Genomic DNA, 26,674 nt, shown 5'->3' on the forward strand with positions numbered 1-26,674 from the left:
CTTTTCAAGCACAGAATTCCAACATATAATTATACATGTACTTTAAATATATTTTTGTCAAACACTGGGACTGCAAATCAAGCAAAATTTATGTGAAATGTCTGCCGTGTATATAACCCAACAGGCAAAGGTGGTCCTCACTGTCAAACCAATCTGCCACAACTGATTTAACTCCCACCAGAAAAAAAGCCTGAATTCATTTTTAAAATAAAATAAATGTATTAATATGCATCCCCATATCAAGCATCTCATTGCTGAATTCTAATTCTTAGAGGTAATCATGAGTGTATGAGGGTAAAATATGGTCTAACTATAGAATGGCTCAAACAAAAGAGAAATTAATTTCTGGCTCACAAAAGAGTATTGGGCTGGAAAATAGTCCAAGTGGGTAGCATTACTCCACAGTCATTCAGGGACAAAAGTGCTGCCATATCAACATTCAGGTTCTGGGGTCTCTCTGAATCAGCCCCTTTCCAGAAAACAGTAAGGAGGAAGGTAGGTGGGGGTATTTAGGAGCCAAGCCTAGTGCTGATCCATCACTCTTCCTCCCAGACTTTTGGCTGAGCTGCTACCTGCAAGGGACGTGGAGTGATGTGGACTAGCTATGGCCCAAGAGTAGAAGACCATGGATTTCCGTGTGCAGCTAGTAGTAAGGTCACAACTTTTGCAAAAAATTTGTGGCCTCAGCGAAATAACATGCTGTTCTCTTCAGTATTTATCATCTAATCTCTCTTTGCTTTGTCCTCTCAACACTGCTCTCAGAATCTGTCCTTCTGTTTACCTACCTGACAGTAATGCACTTATTCTATAAAGCAAAGGGGGTGGAGGGAAAGGAGGACCAGCAGCTCCTTCGAAGTCTTGCTCTCCTCCACATCAGTACGAGGAAAGAGTACACACAAGATTCGAGGGTCTGGGAATTAATCCTCTCAGAATTATCACTGCAATGTACATCTAAGACAGTCTTCAAATAACCCTAGGGTATGTGGACCCCAGTTTGAGAATCACTGCCATGTTAGAAAATAGAAGGAAAAAAATATTAGAAAATATACATATTAGGAAAAAAAGTATTAGAAAAAATACAGGGTCACAGAATTCTCAAGTGCAAAGGACTAGAGCATTTTACAGAGATGAAAAGTGAGCTGGAGGGAAGAAGCCTAGTCACTCTTGCAAAGGTTAATGCACATGGTGGGGTCATTCTTCACTCCAGCAAACCCATTTTTGCCTTTGGTGTAAATGCGTATAGAAAGCTAGAAAGCTTTCTGCTGCATGTTGTGTAGAGAGGAGTTAACGTAGCAGGGCTGAGACTGCTATCCTTTGAATGTCCTGCTGATAACGTTGGCCCCTGGCAGGTGTCTGGAAACTTGAATTTGGGGAGAGTCTCCCCATTCCCTGAAATGAACAGCTGACTGCACCTAAACTGTACAGTACAACAAATATGGTTCATGCTAAACACTTGCTTCCCTTCAGGGCGTCTGGAATTTGGGCACATGCTAGGCAGAGGGTGCCTACGTGATCAGTCCCCAGTAAAACTCTGGGCGCTGATTCTCTAACAAGCCTCATTTTACACATGTTATCACAACTCATTCCTGGGGGAGTTAAGGAGTCCTCCTGTGTGACTCCACTGAGAGAGAACTCTGGAAGCTTGCCCCTGGCTTCCCCCAGGCTCCACCCCACGTGCCTTATCCCTCTGCCGAGTCTGCTCTGTGTCGCCTCACTGTGACCACAGCTGTGAGTACAACTATGCCGAGTCTTGTGGGTTCTCCTAGTGAATCACCGAATCTGGAGTGGTTTGGGGAACCCCAACACATATGGAAATTACTTTCAACAGAAGAGAATAGACTGATTTCTGGCTCCTAAGAACATACTAAATAAAGAAAGAAATTTCAGTACTTTTTTTGTTTTTGTTTTTGTTTTGGAGGGAGAGGTAATTAAGTTTACTTATTTATTTTTCAAGGAGGTACTGGTGATTGAACTGAGAACCTCCTGCATTGTAAGCATGTGATCTACCACTTGAGCTATACCCTCACCCCCCTTATTTCAGTACATTTTAAATGCAAGTTCTTTTTTGTATATGCAATTTCCAGAAAAGGGTGAAGGCAATTTATATTCAAGTTAATTAAGCGACATACTTTTTAAATGACAGATGAAAATTATTTAAAATACAGACCTTGGCCTCAGCTGGCAAGTAAAACAAAGATTCCTTGAAAATTACTACCAAAGACATCAGAAGGGAACATTCCATGTTGAAAGGAACCACTGAGGAGAAGATGAATATGGAATTATAAACATTACTAACACAAAAATGTGTCCAGAATTGAAAAAAATGGAGAGAACGAAAAGATGAGTCAGGATGTTTGTGTTGAAGTCAAAGGGAGGAAACTCATGCACATTCTCTCAGCAGTAAGCTGGTCCCACAGCCCTGCTACTTGGGGTCACTAGACAGAAAAGTCATCTGAAAGACCAAGTTATTAAAATAACATTTTTTCTAATTTTATACTTCACTTTTTCCCCTTTGATTTTATAAGCAATATAAGGCTTCATGTGGAAAAGCTCCAAGTTACACAACAGTATATATAAAAATTGTTTTTTTTAATCACCCAATATCCTGCCATCCACAGGCAACCACTATACAGTATTTGAGTCTTTTTCCTGTTTATTAAAAAATAATAATAATTTGGAACATTCTGTACATATAATTTCTTTTAAATTTCTTTCTCATCAAAATTTGGTTTATGAAGAATTATTAGTGACATGAACTAAATAGACATGTTGAAGAACATTTTTCCCCTTTAACTGTACTGAAGGTTACACACATGTGGAGAGTCATGGGGTCTCTGAGCCCAAGGATCTGCCACCCAAGGAACATGAGAAACCCAAGGTGAGAGTGTGGTCACACGCTTCCTGCCAAGGCTCAGGCGGACATGTGACCAAGACACAGAAAGAAGCACTGAGTATAGATGCTTTTCTCCCAAGTGTGACTGGTCTGGCTGAAAATGTGGACCATGTGCTGTGTTGTGTGGATGAGCTGAACTCTGATCCAGCTGGGGTCCAGGACACTGTGATGGAGGCTCAGAAGTCATGATGCAGTTTAAAGGTGTTCCTGTGAGTCACAGAGCATCAGTTTCCCCATTTTGTACTTGCTGTACATCACCTTCTAGAAGCACAACAGGCAGCACAGTGAGAGTAAGGAGTTCTGCAGCTTAGTGGCCAGATGAGCTCAAACTACCAAACTCCAATTAGACTCAGTTCTATCAAATATAAAATGGGAACAATGATATCAATCTCAAAGAGTTATTGGAGGATGACCTAGACAACGCCTGGCACAGAGCAGTCAAAATGAAGAATATTCAACACAAGAGCATTAGTATATCTTGCTAACCACTAAAATACAGTAAGCTACCCTATTTCAAATTTACTTTCTTTTTTTTTAGCATTTGCGCAGGGGGTGGGGAGTGGGGACAGCTTTTAATTACCTCCAAAGCAAAGCAAATCTAAGACTAATCTAAGAGCTATGCAAACAGCATGTTTAATTCACAAGATTGGAGATGCTCCACTCTGAATGCTAACGACCTGTCTTCCTACAGCATGTGTAACAACATGAGCTTCCACAACAGGTCCATTCTCAACATCTGTCAGCTCAGTTTCCACATCTGTTTTCAAAAACATGTATCACCCAGACAGAATTTTGATGAATGAGCAATAGCTGCATCAAAACCCAAAATGTGTTCAGTCGCTTTGATGTGCTGCAGGAAGGCAGGAGTCAGGCTGAGAGATACAAAGTGGATTCCCCAGGAAACAAGCTTCTGGCCTGTGCTGTTCTGCAGGATTAACAGCTCTACCTCTGAGAGTCCTATTAAAATGCCTCCATGCTATGGGAGGTGACCCCAGGATGTACCAAAACCATTAACTCAGTACACCTTGGAAAGATCTTGATTCCAATCACTATTTGTGAGGCTGTAATAGGATATTCGTTGGTCTCAATTATAAAAGGAAAGAGAAATCCCAGGATAGGGAATGTACACTCGTCAAAAGAAGTAGCTTTATCCACACATCAGGGCAACAAACAGAAAATAACTGAGCATGAAGTCCTAAAGTTCCAGGGGGAAATGACAGGTGACATTTTATCTTAGGGAAAACCCATGGACTGACTCAAGCAGGAGGAGCTCAGGCTACTGTGTCCCCATCCTAAAGATGATGCCGGCTACTCCCATCTAGGATGAGAAATCGCATCTTAAACAAGATTTCGGGGGGCGGGGGAGGCTGTGGGCAGTGTCATTGCAACTTCCCAGTTCCTACTGAAACTGCAGTTTTCACAGTCAGCCTTCATTATTATTGTTGGTGTTGTTCTGTGTCTGGATTCCTAGTTTACCCTAAAAATTCAATGTATTGTAAATTTCAAAAGTCCAATGTGCCGGACATTAATGAATTTTAGTTCAAACAGCAAGGGCTTTAGCATGATATAGATCACTATAATCCCAGCTCAACCATTTCCCATAGGTGTATCTTAAAGGAATAGTCATATATCTCAGTTTCCTTAAAATCATCAGACTTTACAGTAAAAATGGGCTGAAATAATGCTTAGCATAAAATGTGATGAAAACAGGAACTTTGGGCCATTGTTGTTATTGTTGTTGTTACTGTCGTTTCATTACAACAGGGCCTGGCGGAGGGGAGACTGAAATACCAAATGCACACAGAACTGCTGGGACCACGAGGGTGATGCACAGGATGGCGCCGGCACAGAGCCCAGTGCAAGGCACACACATGACACAAGGGAGCCCAACCCCGCAAGCTGTGTCGCTACTGCACTTCTCCATGAGTGGGGACAAGTGAGGGTTGACTTAGTTGAAGAGCGCTAACAAGACAAATAATTGCACCCAAGATTTATCTCCCAAATAAAACTCTTTCAAAATGACTAAATAAAATACCTAAGAGAAAGGTTTTCTCCTTTTTTCCTCACCAGCTAGCTTATCCTTCCTGATATGTAAGGTCAAATGGACTAAATAGGCCAGGTGAACCTTTTTTTAAAGCATATTTAAAAAAAAAAGTCAGCCTAACAGAGAAAGAATTATAACTAATTTACTACATGCAGAGAGGTATTAAGCTCTGGGATCTGTTTTGGGGGCAGTGACAAGATACCTGAATGCAGAATTGTTCAGCTGATGGTCTGCTCGGTCCATATCATGCTCATCCATCACAGCTGGGTCTATTTGAGGAGAAAATTGTTTCACATTCCTTCTTTTGCTCAAGAAAAGGGCAGTCTGTTCACTACCTCATAAATACAAAGGAAGGAGACCATCATTCTCAAGGATGGAAATCACCCATTCACCACACATGGTAGAAGACTTTGTCAGGTGTCCTAAGACCACTGTAACCCCCTAAACTTGTGAGAAGCCATAGTGCACACACCTTCTCATGTAAAACATGTGTTCTGACATACGGAGGCAACAAGCCTGTGTCTACATGTGGATGCTGGATGGTCAGCTAGGCTCACTCATTAAGACCTTATACAGCAGCAACAGAAGGCTTGGCAAAACTACTATCTACAATGGTCTTGCCTTTTAGGGTTACTCTCAAATAATTAAAATTGCAAAGGGTGGATAGGTGAAATGTTAACGTTGAATTTAACACAGCCTGTCGCATGCTTCAAAGGAACCTGAGTTGTCCTACAAAGGCAATATTGTAGATGTTTCCAAGACTCACTCACAAGCATAAAAATAAAGTAGTCAAACCTTAATTGTACATAACTTTCCATAACCAAATTTTTCATTCTGGTCAAGTCTCAAGAATGGTTGATATAAAAATTGCTTATGCACTTAAAAGATTCAGATGTTAGGAAATAAACCCAACAATGACATCTTTTTCTGCTCTATAAAGTGAGCTGCACTACAATCTTTTCATTTGAAGGCAAGATTAGTTTGCAGTTCTGCAGATAGCAAATTCCTGTCTCGAGCTGTCTTTTTAGAAGCTGTCAGTGTTAAAATGCTGTTTCTGGTTAACAAAACCCATGTGCCCACATCACCGTGAGTTAGAGTTCTAAGAACACCTGCCACTAGTGGAGTTTATTTAGATGATAGATTTATGTGTCTCTATGCACCTCTCTGAGGCTTTTAGCTGTCTCTGGCATACCAACTGTTTGTCAAAGCTTTCCAAAAGATCTGACAACAGGCAAGAGTGAACTGAAGGCTGACAGGTCCTGCAAGGCTGTGTGAGAGTATTTTTAAGCTTAACTTAAGAATACTTCCTCCATTCTCTTGCAACCTATTTCTGCCAAGGACTTAAATAACCCAGACATCATTTTATAGTACTGCACACATTTAATTCCTCTGAAATGGAAAGCAAAACAATATAAAAACCAGATTGTATATCTGAATTGAGACAATGGTTTTCATAGAAAATACTGGAAACGACTAACTTCTGCACAATAGTGTTTGCTTTCAGCCTTTGAGAAGATCAGAAAGCTTCCTGACTCAAAGGTGAATATAATTTAGTAGCAAAGAGCACGGGATTTAGGTCAGGAGGCCAGGTTTATCATGGTTCTTCAATTATTATCTACAAAACATAACCACTTTATACCTCTGATTTCTCATCTATTTAATAAAAGTTGACATCATCACTTCATGACAGTTAAGTATTGAAACTTATTCAGTGCCAGCCATTGTGCTAACGCAACAAATATCTCATTTAATCTTCAATGAGATAATGATTATTATGATGAAGCAGAAGAAACTAAAATTAAACCCTTTCTTGGGAACGCTTTTGGCAGAAAGATTTCAGCTATGGAAATAGCTACCTAATGTCAGAACTTTCTGAATGGAGGGAGATCTATGTGAAAAGCCTTCCGAGTGGAAGATGTGGACGTCCACAGGAGGATGCAGGCAAGTCATGGACTCAAGTTCTCACTTCCCAGAACATTCTCCTTTCTATGTCATCCACATTCTTTCCTTCACTTCCTCTCCTCCCATCTTTCTTCACCACATTTCCCCTTTCCCTGTACTACTGAGCCATCATTTGTTTCCACAGTTAATCTACTAACATTTAAAATATGGTTTTATACTTAATGTTTTAATTGCAATGTAATAAACATAGAATAAAAGTCACCCTTTAATGTGTGCACTTCCATATATTTTGATGAAAGAATAGTCATGCAAATACCAGCACAATCAAGATCTACAACAATTCAGGGGCTGGGCATAGCTCAGTGGTAGTGAGTGCTTAGCACACATGAGGTCCTGAGTTCAATCCCCAGTACCTCCACTAAATTTGAAAAAAAAAGAAAAAAAAAAGATACACAACAATTCCACCAGCACAAAACATTCCCTCGTGCCCTCTGCAATTAACCTGTCCACCCAGCACAGTCCCTGGCACTAATCTCGTTTCTGGTCCTTAAAGGTTAATTTTTCTCCAGAGTGCAACGTGAATGGAACTGCACAGTGTTGAGCCTTTTGAGTCAGGCTTGTTTCACGTAGCATAATGCATTTAAGCCACTCATGTTAATGGTATCAGTAGTTTGTTCCTTCATGATGCTGAGAAGTAATACATTGTATGGATGTACCATGGTTTATTAATTCATTCTCACTGGGTTGTTTCCAGATTTTGCTGATTATGAACAAAGCCACCGTAACTATTACTTACAGATTTTGTATGAACACAAATTTTCATTCCTTAAATAGACTCCTAGGAGTGGGATTGCTGGATGGTACGGTAAATTGTATGTTCAATTTAATAAGAAACTGCCAGACTGTTTCCCAACAGGGCTGTACCATTTTGCATTCCCACCAGCAGGGAAGGGGGGGGGGGTTCCAGTTGCTACACATGAGCATCACTGCTCAGTATTGCCAGTTTTTACTGATTTTAACTTTCCATGGACGACGTGTGGTGGCATCACATTGTTTCACTTGCTTTATCCAATGGATAATGTCATCAAGCATTCTGTCCTCTGATGAAGTATAAGATCAAATTTTTGCACAATTTTAATAGAGTTGTTTTATGTCAAGTATCAAGAGTTCTTCTTACTTTTACATATGCTATAAACCACAACACATTGCTATTAATTTTGCTTTACCTCCCTTTTAACCATTTCCGCAGAACTACATTTCCTTGTAATAAAATGACAGCTATAAATGTGACAAAATTGCATAGAACTAAATGCACATAGTGTATGTCTGTTTTTGCTATTGTACTATAAGTTATGTAAGATGTTACCAATAGGGAAACTGGGTGAAGGGCACACAAGAGTCTTTATACTATCTTCACAATTTCTTGTTAATCTGTAATTATTTAAAAATCAAGAGTTTTTTTTAATTAAATAAGCATGAACTTTACTAGTACTTAATTATTTATAATATTTTATGTATGAGAAAATCTGTTTCAAGTGATAAAAGTAAACTTAAAAGCAAAGTTAATGACATTTATTCATAAATTTATAAACTACATAAATATTGCTATTTTATTTTCATATAATGTTGTTACTGTAATGGTATTACTAAGGTAATATACTCATAATAAAAAAACAATAAGAAGGAGCGGGGAGAGTATAGCTTAGTGGTAGAGTGCTCACCTAGTAAGCATAAAGTCCTGGGTTCAATCCCCAGTACTTCCTTTAAAAAAAAAGAATGAAAATCTAATTACCTCCCCCCCAAAAGTATACAGCACTGTGTGTCAATTATATCTCAATAAAATGGGAAGAAAAAAGAAAGTATGATTTTTAAAACAGAAACAACACCAAAAAACCAGTAAGAAGGAACATACATTGAGCACTAACCATGGCCAGGTACTGGGTGAAGTACTCTAGATGCCCTACCTTATTTGACACTCACAACAACAATAGAAGGTACTATTATTGTGATTCCAATTTTACAAACTCTTACTGAAAATGTAAAGAGTGAGAAAAGAGTTTCAGATAGAAACTGGGGGAACGTAACATTCAGGAGACAGAGGAAGAGGAGTCAGCAAAGAAACCTGAGACCAAGAGACCAAAGAGAAAGAAGGAATACCAAGAACAGCTGTCGTGAAAATGAAGGACAGACTTCCAAGGAGGATGACATATTCTCAAATAACTGGGAGGTGGCAGAGCTGACATGCAAACCCAGGTTGTTAGACCCCAGCACTCGGATGCTTTTTTATCACATTCAAATGCTTTTACACTTGCACCAAATGGTACAGCAGAGGTCCAGTCAGACCTACCTTTATGCAATTCAAGTGATTAAGTTCTACTTAAACTTAAAAGAAACTTTAAAAATGCAGCCTGAAAAATTTCTGAGCCAGTGAAATAAACAAAGGTGTGTGAAATATCATGAATGTTGGTAGGTTGATAGGAAGACCAAAGGAAAGGAAAAACCTGACTACCCTTAAGAGGAGGTTGATAATCTTATAAAACAGACTTATGTATATGTGTCTGATTATCATACGTATATAGTATGCGACTGAAACACTCTCTTAATTATAACACAATATAATAAAGCACTATATCTTTCCAAGCAGTTTTCTCCATAGAAAAAAGTCAGGAATCATTACTTCCTATGCTAAACGTGATGACTTCTGTGGAATGGTATGAAGGTAGAGATGATTTCAGTTTGTATTTTATACACTTCAGTATTAAAAAACAAAATTGACAACAAGCATGTTGCTTTTATAACTAAAACTACAGGTCTCTGAAAATAAAATTTAAAAATAAGAACCAAGAGCCTTATATGATTTATATATTAAAATTTGAGCATTAAATAAACAAGTCAAAGTTCAACAGTACGGTTCGGCCTTATCTGCTATGGAGATGCCCTGCGCCTTGTGTGTCTCAGGCTGATAACCTGAACTCTCAGCTCGGCCTGTCATTTTCTCGGAACGTCTCTGGGAGAGATAGAATGTGATTAAGATGAACACATCAGGCTTGCTTGTTTGCCTTCCCCAGTGTAGGTGGGCTGTCACCCTCTGCGCGCACAGCGAGCTGAGGTTAAAAGGCTGTCATGTCTTATCTATGCAGAACGTACAATGTGGTGTGTTAGGTGCCGTGGCTGCAGGGCAGGGCCCCCCAAATCAGCATGTGGCAAAGGGCACAGAAACAGTAATACTGTCAAGAACAGCAAAGGGAGACTCAATAGCTCTAAGGCTATCACTAAGATAAATGGAATTTTGAAATTAAATGGTGATTGCCCCTGTCAAAATGAGAAGCCTGAAAATGCACATATATTAGCTGCTGGGCCTGCCAGGAAAAAGAGTGATTTTTCACATTGCTGGCTTCTTCATTTTCTAATTATAAAAAAGGATTTTTGGAGAAATAGTATCTAGGAGTTAAAAGTATTTAAATTTATTTGTTCTTTCTAAAAAGATTTGGGTCCCTGATCCCCTACCCTTACTTCTGCATTGCCCTGCCAACTAAAATCTTCTGTAATGTTGCATTATTATTTGAAAAGTATTTATGAATTGTCTTGAAAAACATACAAAAGGGATAATATCAAAGGATAATTGCCTCTAGATGGCTTCTTCCTAGATATATTTTAAAGAAAATTTCTGTAGTACACTGAGTTTATGCTTTTTACTGTGTACTTTAAAACTAACAACAACATAATACCTCAATTCATTAAAAAAAATATTGTGGTATTTAAAACAGTACGTATCATGAAGAACAGTTTATTATTATGAATGTTTCATTATTCATAAGATAATTCACTTTGTTGTGAGCTATGAATAATTTGAAATTTTATGTTAACTTGCCACTACTTAACTTTTAAAAAATTTTTTTTATTATTTCTAAAATGATTTCAAACTAATTTCATAATATCTGAAAAAAAATGTTCTCCTCTGATATTTTTGCGTATCTGTCAGACACTATCTACACTAGATAAATATCCTGATATTAGGCAACAGAAATGCTTAATACATCTCTTTGTGAAGAAATGCCTTAGAAGAATGCTTTAATCCAGTCCTTACCTTCTGCCTTCCAAAACTACCAGAAGAACTAATGATGTCCTTGGAAGATCAATGTCTAAATCCTTCCAGGAGGTAAACCTCACAGGAGGGATGACCCAGGGATGCCAGCCAGCTGTCACCAAGCACCAAACACTAGGATCAGCTCCCTAAGTATTTACTGCATAAAAGATTGATAAATGAATGAAAGAAATGCTCTTTATCCCACAATTTTCCTCAAAACCTTTAAATGACACGCTGGAATCTGCAAATTATGTAATGAAAGATGACTTGATTACAGTTTCAAGTATATGTTTTGTGGTAGAAATTATCCTAAGTAGATCCCCACGATTGTAAAGAAAGCTGTTACTCATTCAGTGCCCTCAAATCAACAGCTGTCAAATACAGAGCTGTGACAGCACTGAAGCTAGGAAAAGACCACTGAGCAGACCTGGGGATCACGACGTGCTTTTTCTAGTTTTTTAAAACTACAGTGACTGACTTATTACACTTCACACCACTTAGAGTTTTTAGAATTAAATATGGGTCAACAATCACTAAACACATCAACAAGAAACACTCATTGAAATAAATCATACCAAATGGCCAGCATATTATAAGCTGCTGTGACACTACCAGTGCTTTCATAAATAAAAAATGAGAATTAAACTTTCATAGTAAAATATTTCACCAGACTAGATTGCAAATTTTGACACAGTCAATTCATCATTGTAAAAATCAGACGAGGCTCAGTCAGCTCTGGTCAGAAAGCTCATTAGTCTGTTAAAATTATACCTTTGCCAGGATGTCATGATTCTTTTCACTGAAAAATAAATGTTATTTAGCGAAAAGATTTCACAATATTTTTTTTTGCTTTGTCCAAAGAAATAAGTGTTTAAAATTGATGAATTTTTAAAAAATCAATTATGAGCAACAGATGGCTCTAAGAAAAAAAACTTGGAAGTTTTAATTAACCTTAAGCACTAATTTTATAATGAAAAGTGGTCAATTTAACTATTTTTCCATTTATTTAAAGTATAAAATATTTTGTTTCTGAAGAAAGATGGAATATGTTTTATATTCTGAAAAGAAAAAACACACAATTTAAGAATTTATCTTAAAAGCAGTTTTCTCTCAAAAACTAAGTGAAAAGATAATTTTTAACTAAAATTAACCTGCTATAGCAACATGGATGGACCTGGAGATCATCACACTAAATGAAGTAAGCCAGAAAGAGAAAGAAAAGAAAAGAAAGAAAAAAGAAAAGAGAAAGAAAGAAAGAAAAGAGAAAGAAAGAAAGAAAGAAAGAAAGAAAGAAAGAAAGAAAGAAAGAAAGAAAGAAAGAAAGAAAGAAAGAAAGAAAGAAAGAAAGAAAGAAAGAAAGAAAGGAAGGAAGGAAGGAAGAAAGGAAGAAAGAAAGAAAGAAAGAAAGAAAAATACTGTATGATACCACTTACATGTGGAATCTAAAAAAAAACGACACAAATGAACTCTTACAAAACAGACAGACATAGAAAACAAACCAGGGGAAAAGGGGGTGGAGAGATAAATTAGGAGTTCAGGATTTGCAGATACTAACTACTATACATAAAATAGATAAACAATCAGGTCCTACTGTATAGCACAGTGAACTACATTCAATATCTTATAATAGCCTATAATGAAAACGAATATGAAAAGGAATACATACACACACACACACATATATATAACTGAACCACTATGCTGTACAGCAGAAATTAACACAAAGTTGCAAGCCGACTATACTTCAATTTTTTAAGTCTTTTTGAAATAATTAATTTAATTAAACTGAAATTAAAACTAAAAGCCATTTTAAAATAACTACCTCCTCATGAGTCTGTGCAAACCCTCGTGATTCTTACTGCAAATCCCCTTTCACGTGTGGCCATTCGCCTTGGCAACAACACCCCTGTGTAGGCTGTTTTCACTCGTTGTAGGACACATTTCTCTTTCATGAGAACCCTGGACTTTCCTTCTTGCTCATCATTTTGCAAATCAAACTATTTCATTTCTATAATTTCTGTTTTCATTTTCAATGTTTTTTATTTCTTTTGCTCTGAGAGAAAACATAAATGAAACTCCCAAGGCTGACACTGTCCCACCTGACTAGTACACTTCAGAAAGAGTAGAGAGGTAGACACAATATTACCAGGAACCTAATTCACATTCATACAAAACGCAGTTGTCCCTGTATTACTGACCAGTAACAGTCACTGAACATCACATGCCTCCAGCCCTAAAACCTAGGAGCAAGCGGGTAAACAGGTACAGACCCCCAAGAAGTAGGATTCTGGCACATCTCTCTCCTGGACAACAAGACCTCAAATAAAGTTTGCCCAAAAAGTACCTCCCCCTCAATCCCTTGCCCTTCCAGTGCCGATGAGCCCTGTACTTGGCATGACTGCCCTCCCAGCTGCTTATGCCAGAACCCCAGCTTCCTCCACACCTAGTCCAAGCCAACCCTGCCTCTGACCAGCGCACTTATCTCCATTGCAGGGTTCATGCCAAAATCATCTTCCACATGACTCCCTGCCTCCAGTCCTGCTTTCTTCAATACACTCTCCTCACCGGAAGCAGAATACCCTTCTGAAACACAAATCTGACCACATTCTTCCACTTCTTAATGGGCATTCAAGGTTCTTCAGTGTGTTCAGGGCAAAGTACAAAATCCTCTCAGACAGCACTGTCCAGTACAAGTAAAATGCAAGACACATAAGCAATTTTTGATTTTTTAGAAGCCACATCAAAAAGCAGATGAACAAGGGGAGAATGGGGAGTTACTGCTGAATGAGCACAGAGCTTCCATTTGGAAAGATGAAAAAGTTCTGGAGACAGAGGAGCATAAGGATTGCATAACAACTTAATGCCACTGTACACCACTGAACTGAGCACCTAAAATGATTAAAGGGTTAAGTCTATGTTAAATATATATAACCACAATAAAAAACAAGTGAAATTAATGTTAATAATACATCTTAACAAACCCAAAATACTACATTTTGACACGTAACCAATATAAAATTATTGAGATATTTTACATTCTTTTTTTTATACTAAGTTTTTAAAATCTACTGTGTATTTATACTTACAGCACATCCCAATTTGGACACTAAATTTTCAAGGGTGTCTGAAACATAAAATGTGAACCTACCAAAACTATAGTTGTATTTTATGTGTTTATGCTGCTCTATTTTGAAAATTTATTGAAATTAAATAAAATTTAAAGTTCAGTTCTTCAATAACACCAACCAATATCAAATGCTCAATAGCCATAGGTGGCCGGTGGCTACTGGACCCGACAGCACGGTTCTAAATCAGAGGCTTCCTCTTCTCAAGACACACTTCTTCCTCCTCATACCTCGTGCTCCAGCTCTGCTGAAATCTCACTTCCTAGACCTTACCGTTCTCTCCCACTTCCAGGGTACTGAGCATCCTGACCCTTCTGCTGACCCGACCTCCAGCAAACTCTTCTCATCCCTCAGGTCTCAGGTGAGACACTGTTAGGCACTGTTTCTTCCAGGAGGCTTTTCTACAGCCCTCTACCGCCAACCCTCCTCCCCCAAATCGAGTAAGGTCCTTCACTGGGTTCTGGATTTTTACCACAATAGATCTTCTCATACTGCTTTGTAATTGCCTAATTTTCAGTGACTGCCATCATTCTGTAATAGCTATAAAAGCAGAAATAAGTACATCTATCACCTAACCACATGGCAAGTTCTAAATAAGTATTTATTCAACAAAAGGATGAATAAACAAATGAGGAAGCACCAGGAACCTATGAATATGTAAATGTCTATCTGCTCTGCTCCTGATTGGCCAGAAGGCAGTCTGCAGAGATTTATGCAGCAACCATTCTGCAAACGTTAGCCATGAGCAATGACTAACTCTGAAGGCAACTACATGCCAGGCCCTTCACTTCCTCATGTCATCCCCACAGGTACCCCGGTTCACAGACGTGGTTCAGAGAAGTTAAGCTGCACAGCCAAGGTTGCCGAAGTGGACGACGCAGGACTCAGTCTTAATCTGGGGCCTGCGCACTCAGTCTCACTGTAACAGAGGCTCAGAACAGCATGAGCCAAAGGGCAATACAGATGAATGCACAGAACCTTTGATGTTTAAATGAATAAATCTAAACCGAGCAGTTACCTGTATCTCTGAGCTCCTGTTACAAAATGACATCACTAAAATTGTGGGAAAATGCCTAAAACACACCATGCTAACTTACATTAAATTGATTACAAGTACGAAAAGATTCTCACTTTATACATAAAGCATTTTATAATGTTTTTTGTTGAGTTGTAAAAGACTCTTCTGAGGGTCTAAAATATAAGAAAAACAAATAATAATGAACCAACTGTTTTACAACAATGACTGTACCTTTTGAAAAACTAGAACCTCTCTGCTGTCAATCACTGTCGACCAAGCTAAACCCCACAGATTGTTTAGAGCCATCTAGCAGCTGCTTCAGTTTGGCAAGCGTTTTTGTTGGTACTGACCCAGTCAAAGTTGGCGTGAAAGGGGTGATCCCATCTCTGGACCCTCGACCTCAGCTCACTCACTCAATTAAAAATCCGTCAGTAATCACTACTCACACAGACAAGACCAGGAAAAAATGGACCATTCAGCAACACCAGCTAAAAAACATGGTTATGCTCTCATAATACTCTTTAACCATAAACTATCTGAAGTCCTACTTATCTATTTAAAAATGGTTTTAAAATTAGTCCTCACGAAAGATGAGCTCAAAACTAAAAAATCTAAAGGCTCCAATCAATTTCCTTTCGCCTCATAGTTCTTTCAGCAAATAAAGAAAAATCCGTAGTAACAAGATAACATTTCATGCATTTACACATTTTATCCTATAGACATCTACAGCCTTCAGTAAGTATATTATTTGTAGTCATGCCCATCTGACATTTTCCATTTTACTCAAAAGATTTTATGGTTTGGTATTACAGCAATATACAAATTTGACAGCCTGCAATAGGATCTAGTCCCTGTAGCAAATCATTCTGACAGTTAAGTACTATACAGCTACTAATGTTCTTTTTTTTTTTTTTACCACTATGCTTATTTAAAAATCTTACAAAGTTGGGGACATCATATGTTGAAATCCAGAAGAATGTTCTTAATGATACTATAAATTTTATACTGGGCATATTAAACAATAGGATTCCACACACCACACCACAATTATGTCATTTGTAATATCGCTTATTCCTCCTTCAGTAGTTCACTATTACAAGCAAATTTTTTCCTCAAATGCATTTAAACAATAAACTTGTTCATCACTGTCAATGTTTATTACTTTCTTAGAATTCCTCTTTGTCTTTAAAAATAACTGAAGACGTGAATAAATCAGTACATGAGTTAATGTGCAACATAATGGCTCTTTTTAATTGCCTTTACAACACTACTTTTTTTTCTTTTAAAGTGATGAAAGATAATCAATATGTCTTTGCATTTCTCGAAATGGATTAACAGAGGCTCTGTCAAATACAACCACGATTTCCTCTAGAAAAGAAAGAGAAGCTGCTCTCTAACACTGCGGTACCATTAACTAAATAGGACTCAGAATGATCTTACGGCACGAGAGGCAGACCCCATTTCTCTCTCTAAAAATTCTATTTTTAGTATTCAATACATCTGATAACATAAGCCAGTTAGCAAGAGAACAAGTGCCTTGCTTTAAGAAATAGGAAGTCTGAATGTATTTTTTTTCCCCTTGATTCAGCCTTTCAGTTGGAATACCACAGTGAAACCACTCTATTTTCAGAATTGATGTACCTTTCATAACTATAATCTTTGGTTTTCAAGTTCACTATTATTTGCCTTCAGGTACAAATTTTAAAGTGTATAGAGGCTTCTAAGCAGAATAGTTGGCCTCAGCGAGATACTGAAAGGCTTGTAGCTCAGTCATCATTGCAGTGTAAATTCCTTTTCAAAATAATGTTCTTCACTCCGAGAACACTTGTGCCTGTGCCTGGTTCACTTGTCAAATACAAATCGGAGGTCATCGAATGCCTGGGGGCATCTTTGGCTATTCCACAAGTCATTTCTCCCTCTATCTGGTTGCAGAAATAAGTTTCGTATGTAAAATCCTGGGAATGTCTGCAGACAGAGAAACCAGAGGTACCATCTATGCCAGTGTGAGGATGGTGTGTGGTCAACAAACAACACCAAGCTCTTTAGGCAATGACAGCAAGCGAGACAGATGTCATTTGCTTTGATACATACAATTTAATATTTATACGTTCTTACAGCACTTCTGAGAACTTCCTCTGCAAAAAGGAAGAAAGTTTAAACCTGATGGTTGCATTTTTGGTCTGCTGCAATTTTCCAAGTTTCTTACAATCCACAAACTTGCCTTGTTGTTTTACTTACATAAATTACATAGATGTTTAATTAATCTACAAGAAGTGACAGATGCATGTAATAGACATTCACAGTTAAGTATATAACAAATCCCAGCATTTCATGTTGCTTTATTCCTTTTGCTGGCATTTCAAAATGTTCTTCCCTTAAATTTTATAGTCTAATCTGAAGACTGGTGATCTGCTTCCTGATGATACTGCTGTCTTCCGTGTGACCACATCATAAAAACACTGTCCTCTCCAAATTCCTGTCCTTAATTCTTCTTCCTGATAATTTTTATCGTATTTTTTTCTATTGCAAAATTGTTTTAGAAAGACATTCTATCTTCATACAAGTTTTATATCTCTCTACTTCCTTTTTTTGGCTTTACCATTTTTGCACAATTTTGCTTCTCTTCCAGAGATTCAATTATGACCATGGCCAACCAATCATATTAGTAGAGAAAACAAGATAGAAGGAAATAAGAAAAAGAAAGAATTGAGTAAATTCCATATCTAAACCATGTGGAGGCGATTTTTTTTCTTTTTGTCCTCAAGCACACCAATCATCTGTGACTTCATATAAACCCCTAGACTGGCTATCTCTGAGCACACCATTAAAGTGATGGAGTGGGAAATGTCCCCAGAATCCTCCTCATTCTTTTTCCTACCAACTGCCAAAGCCCAGATGTTCTCTGGATGAGCTGAGAGGGCACCGGTGGACATGGAAAAGGGGCTGGGAATGACAGGACTTGCCACAAGGATAGCTTTTTTCAAACTGAAAAGTCATTCAGAGGCAAAGGAATTCATTCTAAATGAGTAGATAAGAAAAATATTAGGTAATCTAGAATCTGCATTAATAATCAGAGAATGCTTGAGCTGACAGAAAATGGTTCTCCCTTTCGAATATGACTTTGGACATACAGCTCATTCAGGTAACTTTCAGCCATTTCTTTCCTGGAAAAGGGCAGTTCTGCTTAATAACCTGGTCCTTTTAGATAGCAGCCTGTAGCATTTTTGAGATGGGGCAGCAATTACTTTATTAACCTCTGAGATAATTACTCTGTACAAAAGCTAAACATTGTTAGAGAAAGAAAAAAAAAACTAATTGGATAAATACCACTATAGCCAAATATTTTTTTGCAGTAGTTAGTTTAAAAATAATAATAAATTTTATTAAAGTATTTAAAATTGTTAATCAAATAAATTAAATAAAACACAATGTCTTGAAAATGACTCTAGTGCCATCACTGTTGTCTATTTAATCATCTGATGAGTAGAAACTACACCTGTGATATTAACAAACAAGGTGGCTGGATGAGATAAAGGTGTCTTCACAAAGCACACACTATTTTAGGATCAACATAATCCACTGAAGAGCACTGAAAGACTTGTTTTCCATTTGCTGTCTTTTTTTCAGTGGTCATTATAAGAGGAAAAATCTGCTAAATAAACAAATCCTTTCTTACATCCTCTACAAAAATTTTCCTACACAAAATATTGTACAGAGAAGTATTTCAAAAGCTGCAAGCTGAACCTATGAATAAATAAAAGACTAACAGCAATATTGTCAAAATATTCAAATACCTCTGTGTAAACTCCAGTATGCCATATTCTAGAAAGACTGCTAATAATAATAACCATTTTTATACACAGCTTTCATACTTTAGAAGACATTTTAAACTCATGTTTGCCATAAGCTGTTCTTTAAGCCTCTGCAGTTACTAGCTGTTACTAGTGTTGCTCATTACTTATGCAGAAAGACACTAACTTGCCCCAAGGGAAAGCAGCTCTTTTTATATGGCTAAATGAAAAACTGAACTAAAAAAAATTGCCCTTGGGAATTCAGCACTTTGAATGCACAGCAAGCAGCACTTTCTCTTCCCTGCTGTCATCCCTTGGGCTAAAGCACCCCAGAATGCATCACATCTCTCTCTCACACACACAAACACCCTCTACAAGTGCTGGCAGGGCTCCGATTAGGCACTTGGTAAAGAGAGGTGATTTAAGGGCAACTAGGTGAGAAACTGGTACAACAGCACCACCTAGTGGGCACTGGAGAGAGGCTCAGAGTTCCCTCGCTGCTGCTTCAGGGATGAGCATGCTTGTCCTACTCCACCAGGTCACTCCAGTTTTCAACCTCCAACTGACCACAGGTTCCAAGATCAGAATGCTCAGTCAACAGGGCAAGTGCTGCATGGGTGTTCAGAGGCTCTCCGAAGTAGTGCTAGGCTCTGTGGCTTAGTCACATGTCCCCTGTGATGCTCAACTATTTTCTAAAAACAATTCTCTAGGATTATTTTTAAAAGCAATTAATAATTTCCATTCTCTCAGTCTCCAACTTACTTCTTTCAAGCAAGGTATTTTATTTCTAAAAATGACAGAAATGGAAATTTTCTCTTTATGTGTTATGTCTTCCCTGTAGACCAGCAGGTTCTCAAATGGGGGTGATTTTGCCTCCCAGGGGATATCTAACATTACTAATTTTTTTCCTGTTTTATTAAGAAATTATTTATTCTATGCATCACTATATAAGTTTAAGACATACAGCATGATGGTTTCATTTACATATATTAGAAAATGTTACCACAATAGGTTCAGCTAACATCCATCTTCTCACATAGATACAACAAAAATTAAAAAAAATTATCCTTGTGATAAGAACTCAGAGTATTTACTCGTAGGAACTTTCCTACAAATCACACAACTTTGCTATGGTCATGGTGTTGTACATTACACCCCCAGGACATATTTATCTTATAACTAAAGTTTGTACCTTTTGGCATTGCCTATTTGGTCAGGGATGCTGTAATCTATGATGTGCATCATAGTCACTCACAACAAACAGTTAACTTAAGCCCAGTCTAGACGATAAGATGCTGTAAGGCAGGAGTGATGTCTTACTCAAAAACTAGACTAAATATTTGGCAAGGTAAAGTAATAGTTGTTTGGTGAAATAAATTGACACTGACAGCTAATTCTTATATCCCCCATCTGTGTGAATAAGAAGGTGGGTGAACAGTCCAGATCCACAAAAGGATTGGCTACAGCTCCAGAAAAGAGACTGAAACTGACACTAGTAGACACACAAATGTTCACTAAATAGACACAGTAAAATAATTTGCCTAGACTTGGGTTGGCCTGAATGAAATATCACACAAAACTACTGCTCTGACTTCTAGCTAGCCATGCACTTACTAGATTAATTAAACTCCAAAAGAATGCTGATGTCAGGAGAATATACCACTTGACTGTATGCTCAGGGCAGAGCATCCTATTTCCTGGAAAGGTGCATTCCACCTACCACACACACAAGTGATCGTTTGTAAGTTCTATTATTCCAAGGCAACCTGTCTGAGTCCAATCACCAAGAGACACTGAGCAAGACGCTGGGGCACGGATGCTGCGCTCAGGTGACTCACAACAGTGATGGTGTCCCCTTGAGGATTTCTGGTGAAAAAGTCATCCACACTTCTGGCCATTGCCCCTAAACTATTACAGCATTTTTTAGTGATTATTTTTCTCCCAAAATAAAATTTCTCCTTGTACTTTTCCCATTTAAGATAACCACTGTGAGCATTTTTTTAAATATCATTCCAAAAAAACTCTCCATGCATATAAAATCAAATTAAAAACAAAAAAAATCTGACCTAGAGCCTGCTATTTTCACTCAAATATGTGTCATGGACATTCATATGTCAATAAAGACCTCTCCATTGCCATCTGAAATAGACTTTCAGTGATCTTAACTTCAATCAAGACATATTCTTTTAAAAATACCAGCTGTTTAAGGATCGAAAACATCCTACAAGGACTATGGGATACACACAATCAAGGTGGGAAGGAAACAGTAAGCGTTGCCACTTTTGGATGCAATCATGAGATTCCAGATTCTGGATACAACTTCCTGAATGGCTCCGAAACGACCCATGCTATCCCTCCCTACTGTTCTCTTCACACCCCTCTGGGGCTGATGCGGGGAACATAAATCATGAAGGAAGCATCACAGTCCAGCGGAGCCAGCACCCAGGCCCTTAAAGGGCAGTATCAGAGCAGGGACCACTCCTTCCAAGGGACACTAAACGAGTAACGCCGGGCACCAAACCATTCAAGAGAGAAAAACAAAGGTGACTGTTAAGTGTAGTGTCTGAATTTTTGTAAACATGTATTACTTGTGAATCAGAAAAAAATTAAAATATAAGATGTGTGTTAACATGTATCGTGCTAAACATTAAATTCTTTACCATGTAGTAAACTCACCATTTTTCTTTATACCCTGCCTTATAGTCCTAATTCTGGCAAATATGTTTTGTTTGTTTCTTATTGGTGGTTTTTTTTTTTTTTAAATTGGTGACCAAGATACAAGATTCCAAACTTTCCTACGAAGTCCATGACTGGAAGAAACTTACTCTTCTGATAGTCACTGTGGGCTTTAAAGGGCCACTTAATTGACCCATTCATTTCCATCGCATTCGCAAAACTTCTATTACCACATCCTGAGCATCCTTGGTCCCACCACTCATATCTGCCAACAGTGATTGTCAGACCCACAAAGTGCCACGTGGTTTCTTGCAATGTGAAATTCTTGACAGAGCTATACTGGAAAACAACAGTGTTCACTGAAAGACAGCAGACTAGATTCTAAGTTCCTGAGACAGAAGTCCAGAGACAAAGCACCGGGTAGGGGAGAGACTACTAGTACCAAAGCACATTAACAGCCGTGTACAGAGTCATAGCTCATTGCCTGTAACAGGGAAAGACCCTGAATTAGAAATGACAAGGACTGAAGAAATTCTAGGGTAGTAAGTCCGTGTGTGAGACACACTCCAGTATTATTTTAAGGTCATTCAATTTAACTTTAGGGAAAATTCTCGTTAAATATGAAACATAAGGGCCTAAACTAATGATTTGTTGGATCATAATTTAACAGGACGCCAAGGTTACTTCAATGTTGAGGACTTAAAGGCCTATCTTTTCAACAAAAAAAAATACTCTTAATGAAGAGAAGCAGTGGGAAGATTTTTATGAAAGTTTCTAAACAGGTCAGAAGATAACCAGTCAGAGAGCCTGGCAAATTTAAATGACTTGTATCTATCCGTAAGTGAGAAAATCCTTTGGGAATAATAAAAGTTTTTGCATTTCTCTGCAAGTCTCTTCTTGGTGAAGAGATGATGAAATCGGGTTACATGCACTTTGCTAGGTCAAGACCAACCAAAGAGAGGCAAGAGAGAGGAAAACGAGGCAACTCAAACAGAGCTAATCGGATAGCTCGAGTCCATTACTAACAAACTTCACCGGATAGCTTATAGTTTGAAAATTCACATTAATCCAGGAAATGCAGTACTTCTTTCCCTCATTGCAAACAGAAGTTGAAGAAGGTTACATGCATGCTTACAATATAACAGAAAAAGAATACATACAGATAAGTAAATTTAGGCTGAAGAGGGGTAAAAAGGTAGAATAATAAAAATGAAGCTAAATGAAAAATTACCCTTGGGAATGTGTGCATAAATAGAAATATTCAGAACTTGAAATTAACACTAATTTATGAGAAAAAAAGAAGCTTTGCCACTCACCAATTTTAACCTCTGTAAAGGTATTCTGCCTACATCTATCTGCGTCCTTTCTGGGACATTAGTGAATCGGACTTCTGGGACAGCAACGGCGCACATGACATGGGCCCACCTACAGGAAAGGAGACACAAACATAAACAAACGTTCCCTAGACTTACTTATCCCATAGTTCCACCAGGCGATATGGCAATTTTCATGGACGGGAAACACACAGATGAGAAAGAAAGCCCAAAGCCTAAACCCATCACAGATTCTGTAAATTTCAAACCTACTGGAAGATACCTGGATAGATTGAGCACCACACCTGCACCACTGTGACATGAACTAAGTGAAGATCAAAGAATCCTATCATTACAGGTACATAGGTCTACATGGTCTGCAAAATACTGAAGTGTAGGTCTGCTATTTCATTCGATACTGAAATACAGAGGTATTTAACATACTTAAGCTAATTATTATGTGGCAAAGGATTAGTTTAATTAATAAAAAGTATAAACTGGGTATACCACATAATCTTTTTACGTAATACAAAAGTCATGAAGCAAAAGAGAACAAACAGAAAAAGTTTTCCAAAAGAATTAATACTGATTAAGCCTTTAATTAGTTTCTCCTTGCAACCCTACTATAATCAAAGGAACCCAGAGATAAGGAGAAATGAAATTTAGCTTGTTCCCTTGTTTCCTACTTAAAACCTAGTATATCTCCTTCCAAATTCTGAATTACTCCAGGAAAATGACAACATCCTCATTGAAACTATATGCGTCTCATAAATGTTATGCCTCAAATAAGTATAAAGACTCTTGAGGTTTAAAGAGATTTTGAAAGAATTATCAAATTCATCAACCTATTTTTAAGTCAAAGCATATTGTTTCACCCAAATAGCACAAGACTCCATCCTGCCTTTAAGGACCACAGGAAAGAGGGCAAGGGTTAACCCCATGAAGGCATTCCTTCACATCCAAATACATTCCTTCATACCCAAATTCTATAGTTTTATAGCAACCACTACTTCTTTCTGGCCTAGCCTAAGGGGAGGAAGGGAAGTTCTTATCACCTCTGCCTTTATAGGAACTGCCTAAATCGGCCCATAGTCTGCATGACCTGTTTAACATCCTCAAACTAGTGAACACTTTTTAGCACAGTGCCAATCACAATAATTAAGACTGGGAAAGAAGATCCAAAATTAAGCAAATATAGTTTCTTAGACTAAACTTTATCAACGCAGGAGGGACAAATGCCTTTGCTCTTTCTTATAAGCGATGAAAAACGTGCACATGCGCATCAGTATGTCAGCTCCATTGTGACATGACACCGCAGGCCCCACATCCAGTGCCCGGGGGCCAGGCAGGAGGCAAGCAAATACACATACACTGGTAAATCACAGTAACCCGGGGGGCGCCGCCCCATGTAGGCCAGGTTCTGATCCCAACTTCTTATTGTCATAGAGATGCATCATCATATATCAAGATGAAAACCCGGATTTTATACAGGATCTCTCAACTTTTAAAATCTGAATTGACATAAAATGTGTGTCACTCAAATAAACACCGGATCTGGCTCCCAAGTGCCAGAATACAACCTCTGCATAAACCATTTCTACATGTTTCTATTTCCATAGGAATCTATAATTTGCTTTGGCCCCATTTAAAATATTAAACTCGGGTCATAAAAATAAAATTCACACAAAAGTGTATTTCAACAACTACCATAGAAACAAGAATACTTTTCTGTTCACTTATACCTCTCTTCATATTCTCCAACTGTCCCTTTTATATCATAAAATCAATCTTCTCTTCCTGTGTTTCTATTTTAATAAACATGCTTTCTTATTAATTTGCTGGTGTTAAAAGTACATGGTTTTGTTTTAATATTATGATTAAAATCAATCTTATTTATCTGAAGATAACAGCTTTTACTGTTTTCAGGCACATTCTGTTTTTATTGCAACAATAGGACTCATCATATTAAACACTAGGATTCCAGTGGCACCTAGAGGACATGGGCTTTCTTCAAATTCTGTCAGTAAAAGAGAGGTTACTCCTCTCAGTGTCAAAAACACACAACAGAAGTCCAGACTTGGAACACGTTTGTTCAGCAGAGGTGAACGTGCTGTCAGTAATGGTCTCTAGAGAAACACAGAGTCCCAGCCTCAAATCTGAGCAACAAAAGCTTTGGAACAATGTGTACAGTAATGAAAGACAAATCAAACCATCACCCAGAGGTTCAACATTCTAGAGAGAAGGGAATAATGAAACCCAACAGAAATGATGCATTACTTACTTATTGTTCTTAGTTTCCTTAAGAGCACCCCCTCTCAAATTGCAGAGACAGCACTCCTAGGGCATAAAAATACCATGCAATTATTAGATCCATATAATAAAAGCCATTACTGTTTCTCTAGATACCCCAAAAATTCTATTTTTTTTTTTAATTTTAAAATTAAAACCATCCAGAACTTCATGAAGGCCCATCTCTAAGCAATTCAAGAGGGGAAAGGAAAAAGAGAGGCGGGAAGGTGAGGGGACACCCAAAAATGTTCTCGGTGTGTGTATCTCCTAGAGGGATGGTCATTATCCTGGGACCATGTTCAGTTGCCATCCCTGGGGGAATGCTGTGACACACAGAGATCAGTAGCTGGAGAGGTATGTACCAGAGTTCCAGAACAGAGAAATACACAAACAACTGGGCGCCGCATGTGTGATGCACGTTCCAGCATGCATACAGGATGGTTAAAAAATGGAGTATTGGCAGGCTTCGTTCCAATATACAGATAAGTGACAAGCTCTTTTTAAAAGACACTCTTCACAAAACTTTCATTTGGGTCCTTCATGTGGGCAAGTAGTGTTGGGAAAAGTGTTCTGATAAACCCAGGCTTTCCAGCCCCAGAAAATAGTGCAATATAATCTTTTCCTTTCTCTTCACCCCATTAAGTTTATATTTGGGGCATTTTATGTGTCTTAGGTTGGCACAGACTTTTTCACTCCAAGACGATTCCCTTTACTACAAACATAGATTACTACAAGCATTTATTCATCACTTCTCACTATAATTTAAAAAGTCCATGAGAAAACAGGGCCAGAAAGTAATGCATTGCCTTTTGTTGACTTAGAATTTTTAATTAAATACATAAGTAACTTTTTTTATTTTCAGCCTCACATGTTCTCCTAATTTATTGAACTAACAGATTTTTTTTCAATAGTTACATGTTATATAGTGTTTTTTTCCTCCAAGTTTTATACATAAAATTTCTTTATCTGTTCTCCAAGATGATCTCCCTTAACTGATTTTGACAGTTTTGTCCAGCTTTACAGGGAATCCCTCTAACTTCTGTACTATTAATAATGAGGTGTCAAACTCCATAGCTGTTATTTTTCTGAGAACACCAAAACAAGTGAGGAGAATCAACATATTTGTAGACTCTTAATAGGCAGAAGAGAAGACAAAACAACAGAAAAAAATCAACGGTTTTACATGTCTGGAAAGTCTCTGCATATCTATCTGAAACTTCCTAGGTGATTATTAAAGGGTCAGAATAGCAAAGGCTGCCCTGTGTATGTCCATGTGAATCCCTTATAAACCCACTTCAAGGAGATAACCTGATGGAGAATACTCTCTATAGCAAAGCCATATTCCAGAGGCCTTTGAAATAACAGGTTTTGATGAAGCACAATGAAAGGAGATTTCACAGTACAAATACTGAAAATGAGAAATCCAATAATTCAAATTATTCAATAATATCCAAGTTATTCCATAACTATTTTATAAAAAGTTACTGACTGTAAGTATTTTTCCAGTAATTTAACACACATTCTACAGAGAAAGAG

General features: G+C 37.8%; 1 protein-coding gene across 5 annotated transcripts in view; it reads right to left on the reverse strand.

Annotated features, from left to right (window-relative positions):
- Window positions 1-26,674, reverse strand: part of KDM4C (lysine demethylase 4C) — a 360,744-nt gene that overhangs the window by 82,734 nt on the left and 251,336 nt on the right. For 4 of the 5 annotated variants that reach the window (XM_074361598.1, XM_074361599.1, XM_074361597.1 and 1 more), the window contains 2 exons: window positions 25,131-25,186; window positions 22,853-22,961 (listed from right to left, as the gene is read on the reverse strand). The exons of the other annotated variant lie outside the window; for it this stretch is intronic. In XM_074361598.1, the coding sequence (XP_074217699.1) occupies window positions 22,853-22,961; window positions 25,131-25,186 (165 nt within the window). The remainder of the gene's footprint in view (window positions 1-22,852; window positions 22,962-25,130; window positions 25,187-26,674) is intronic. 5 annotated transcript variants of the gene reach the window in all.

This window comes from Camelus bactrianus, chromosome 4 (genome assembly GCF_048773025.1).
Source record: "Camelus bactrianus isolate YW-2024 breed Bactrian camel chromosome 4, ASM4877302v1, whole genome shotgun sequence".
Lineage (NCBI taxonomy): Eukaryota > Metazoa > Chordata > Mammalia > Artiodactyla > Camelidae > Camelus > Camelus bactrianus.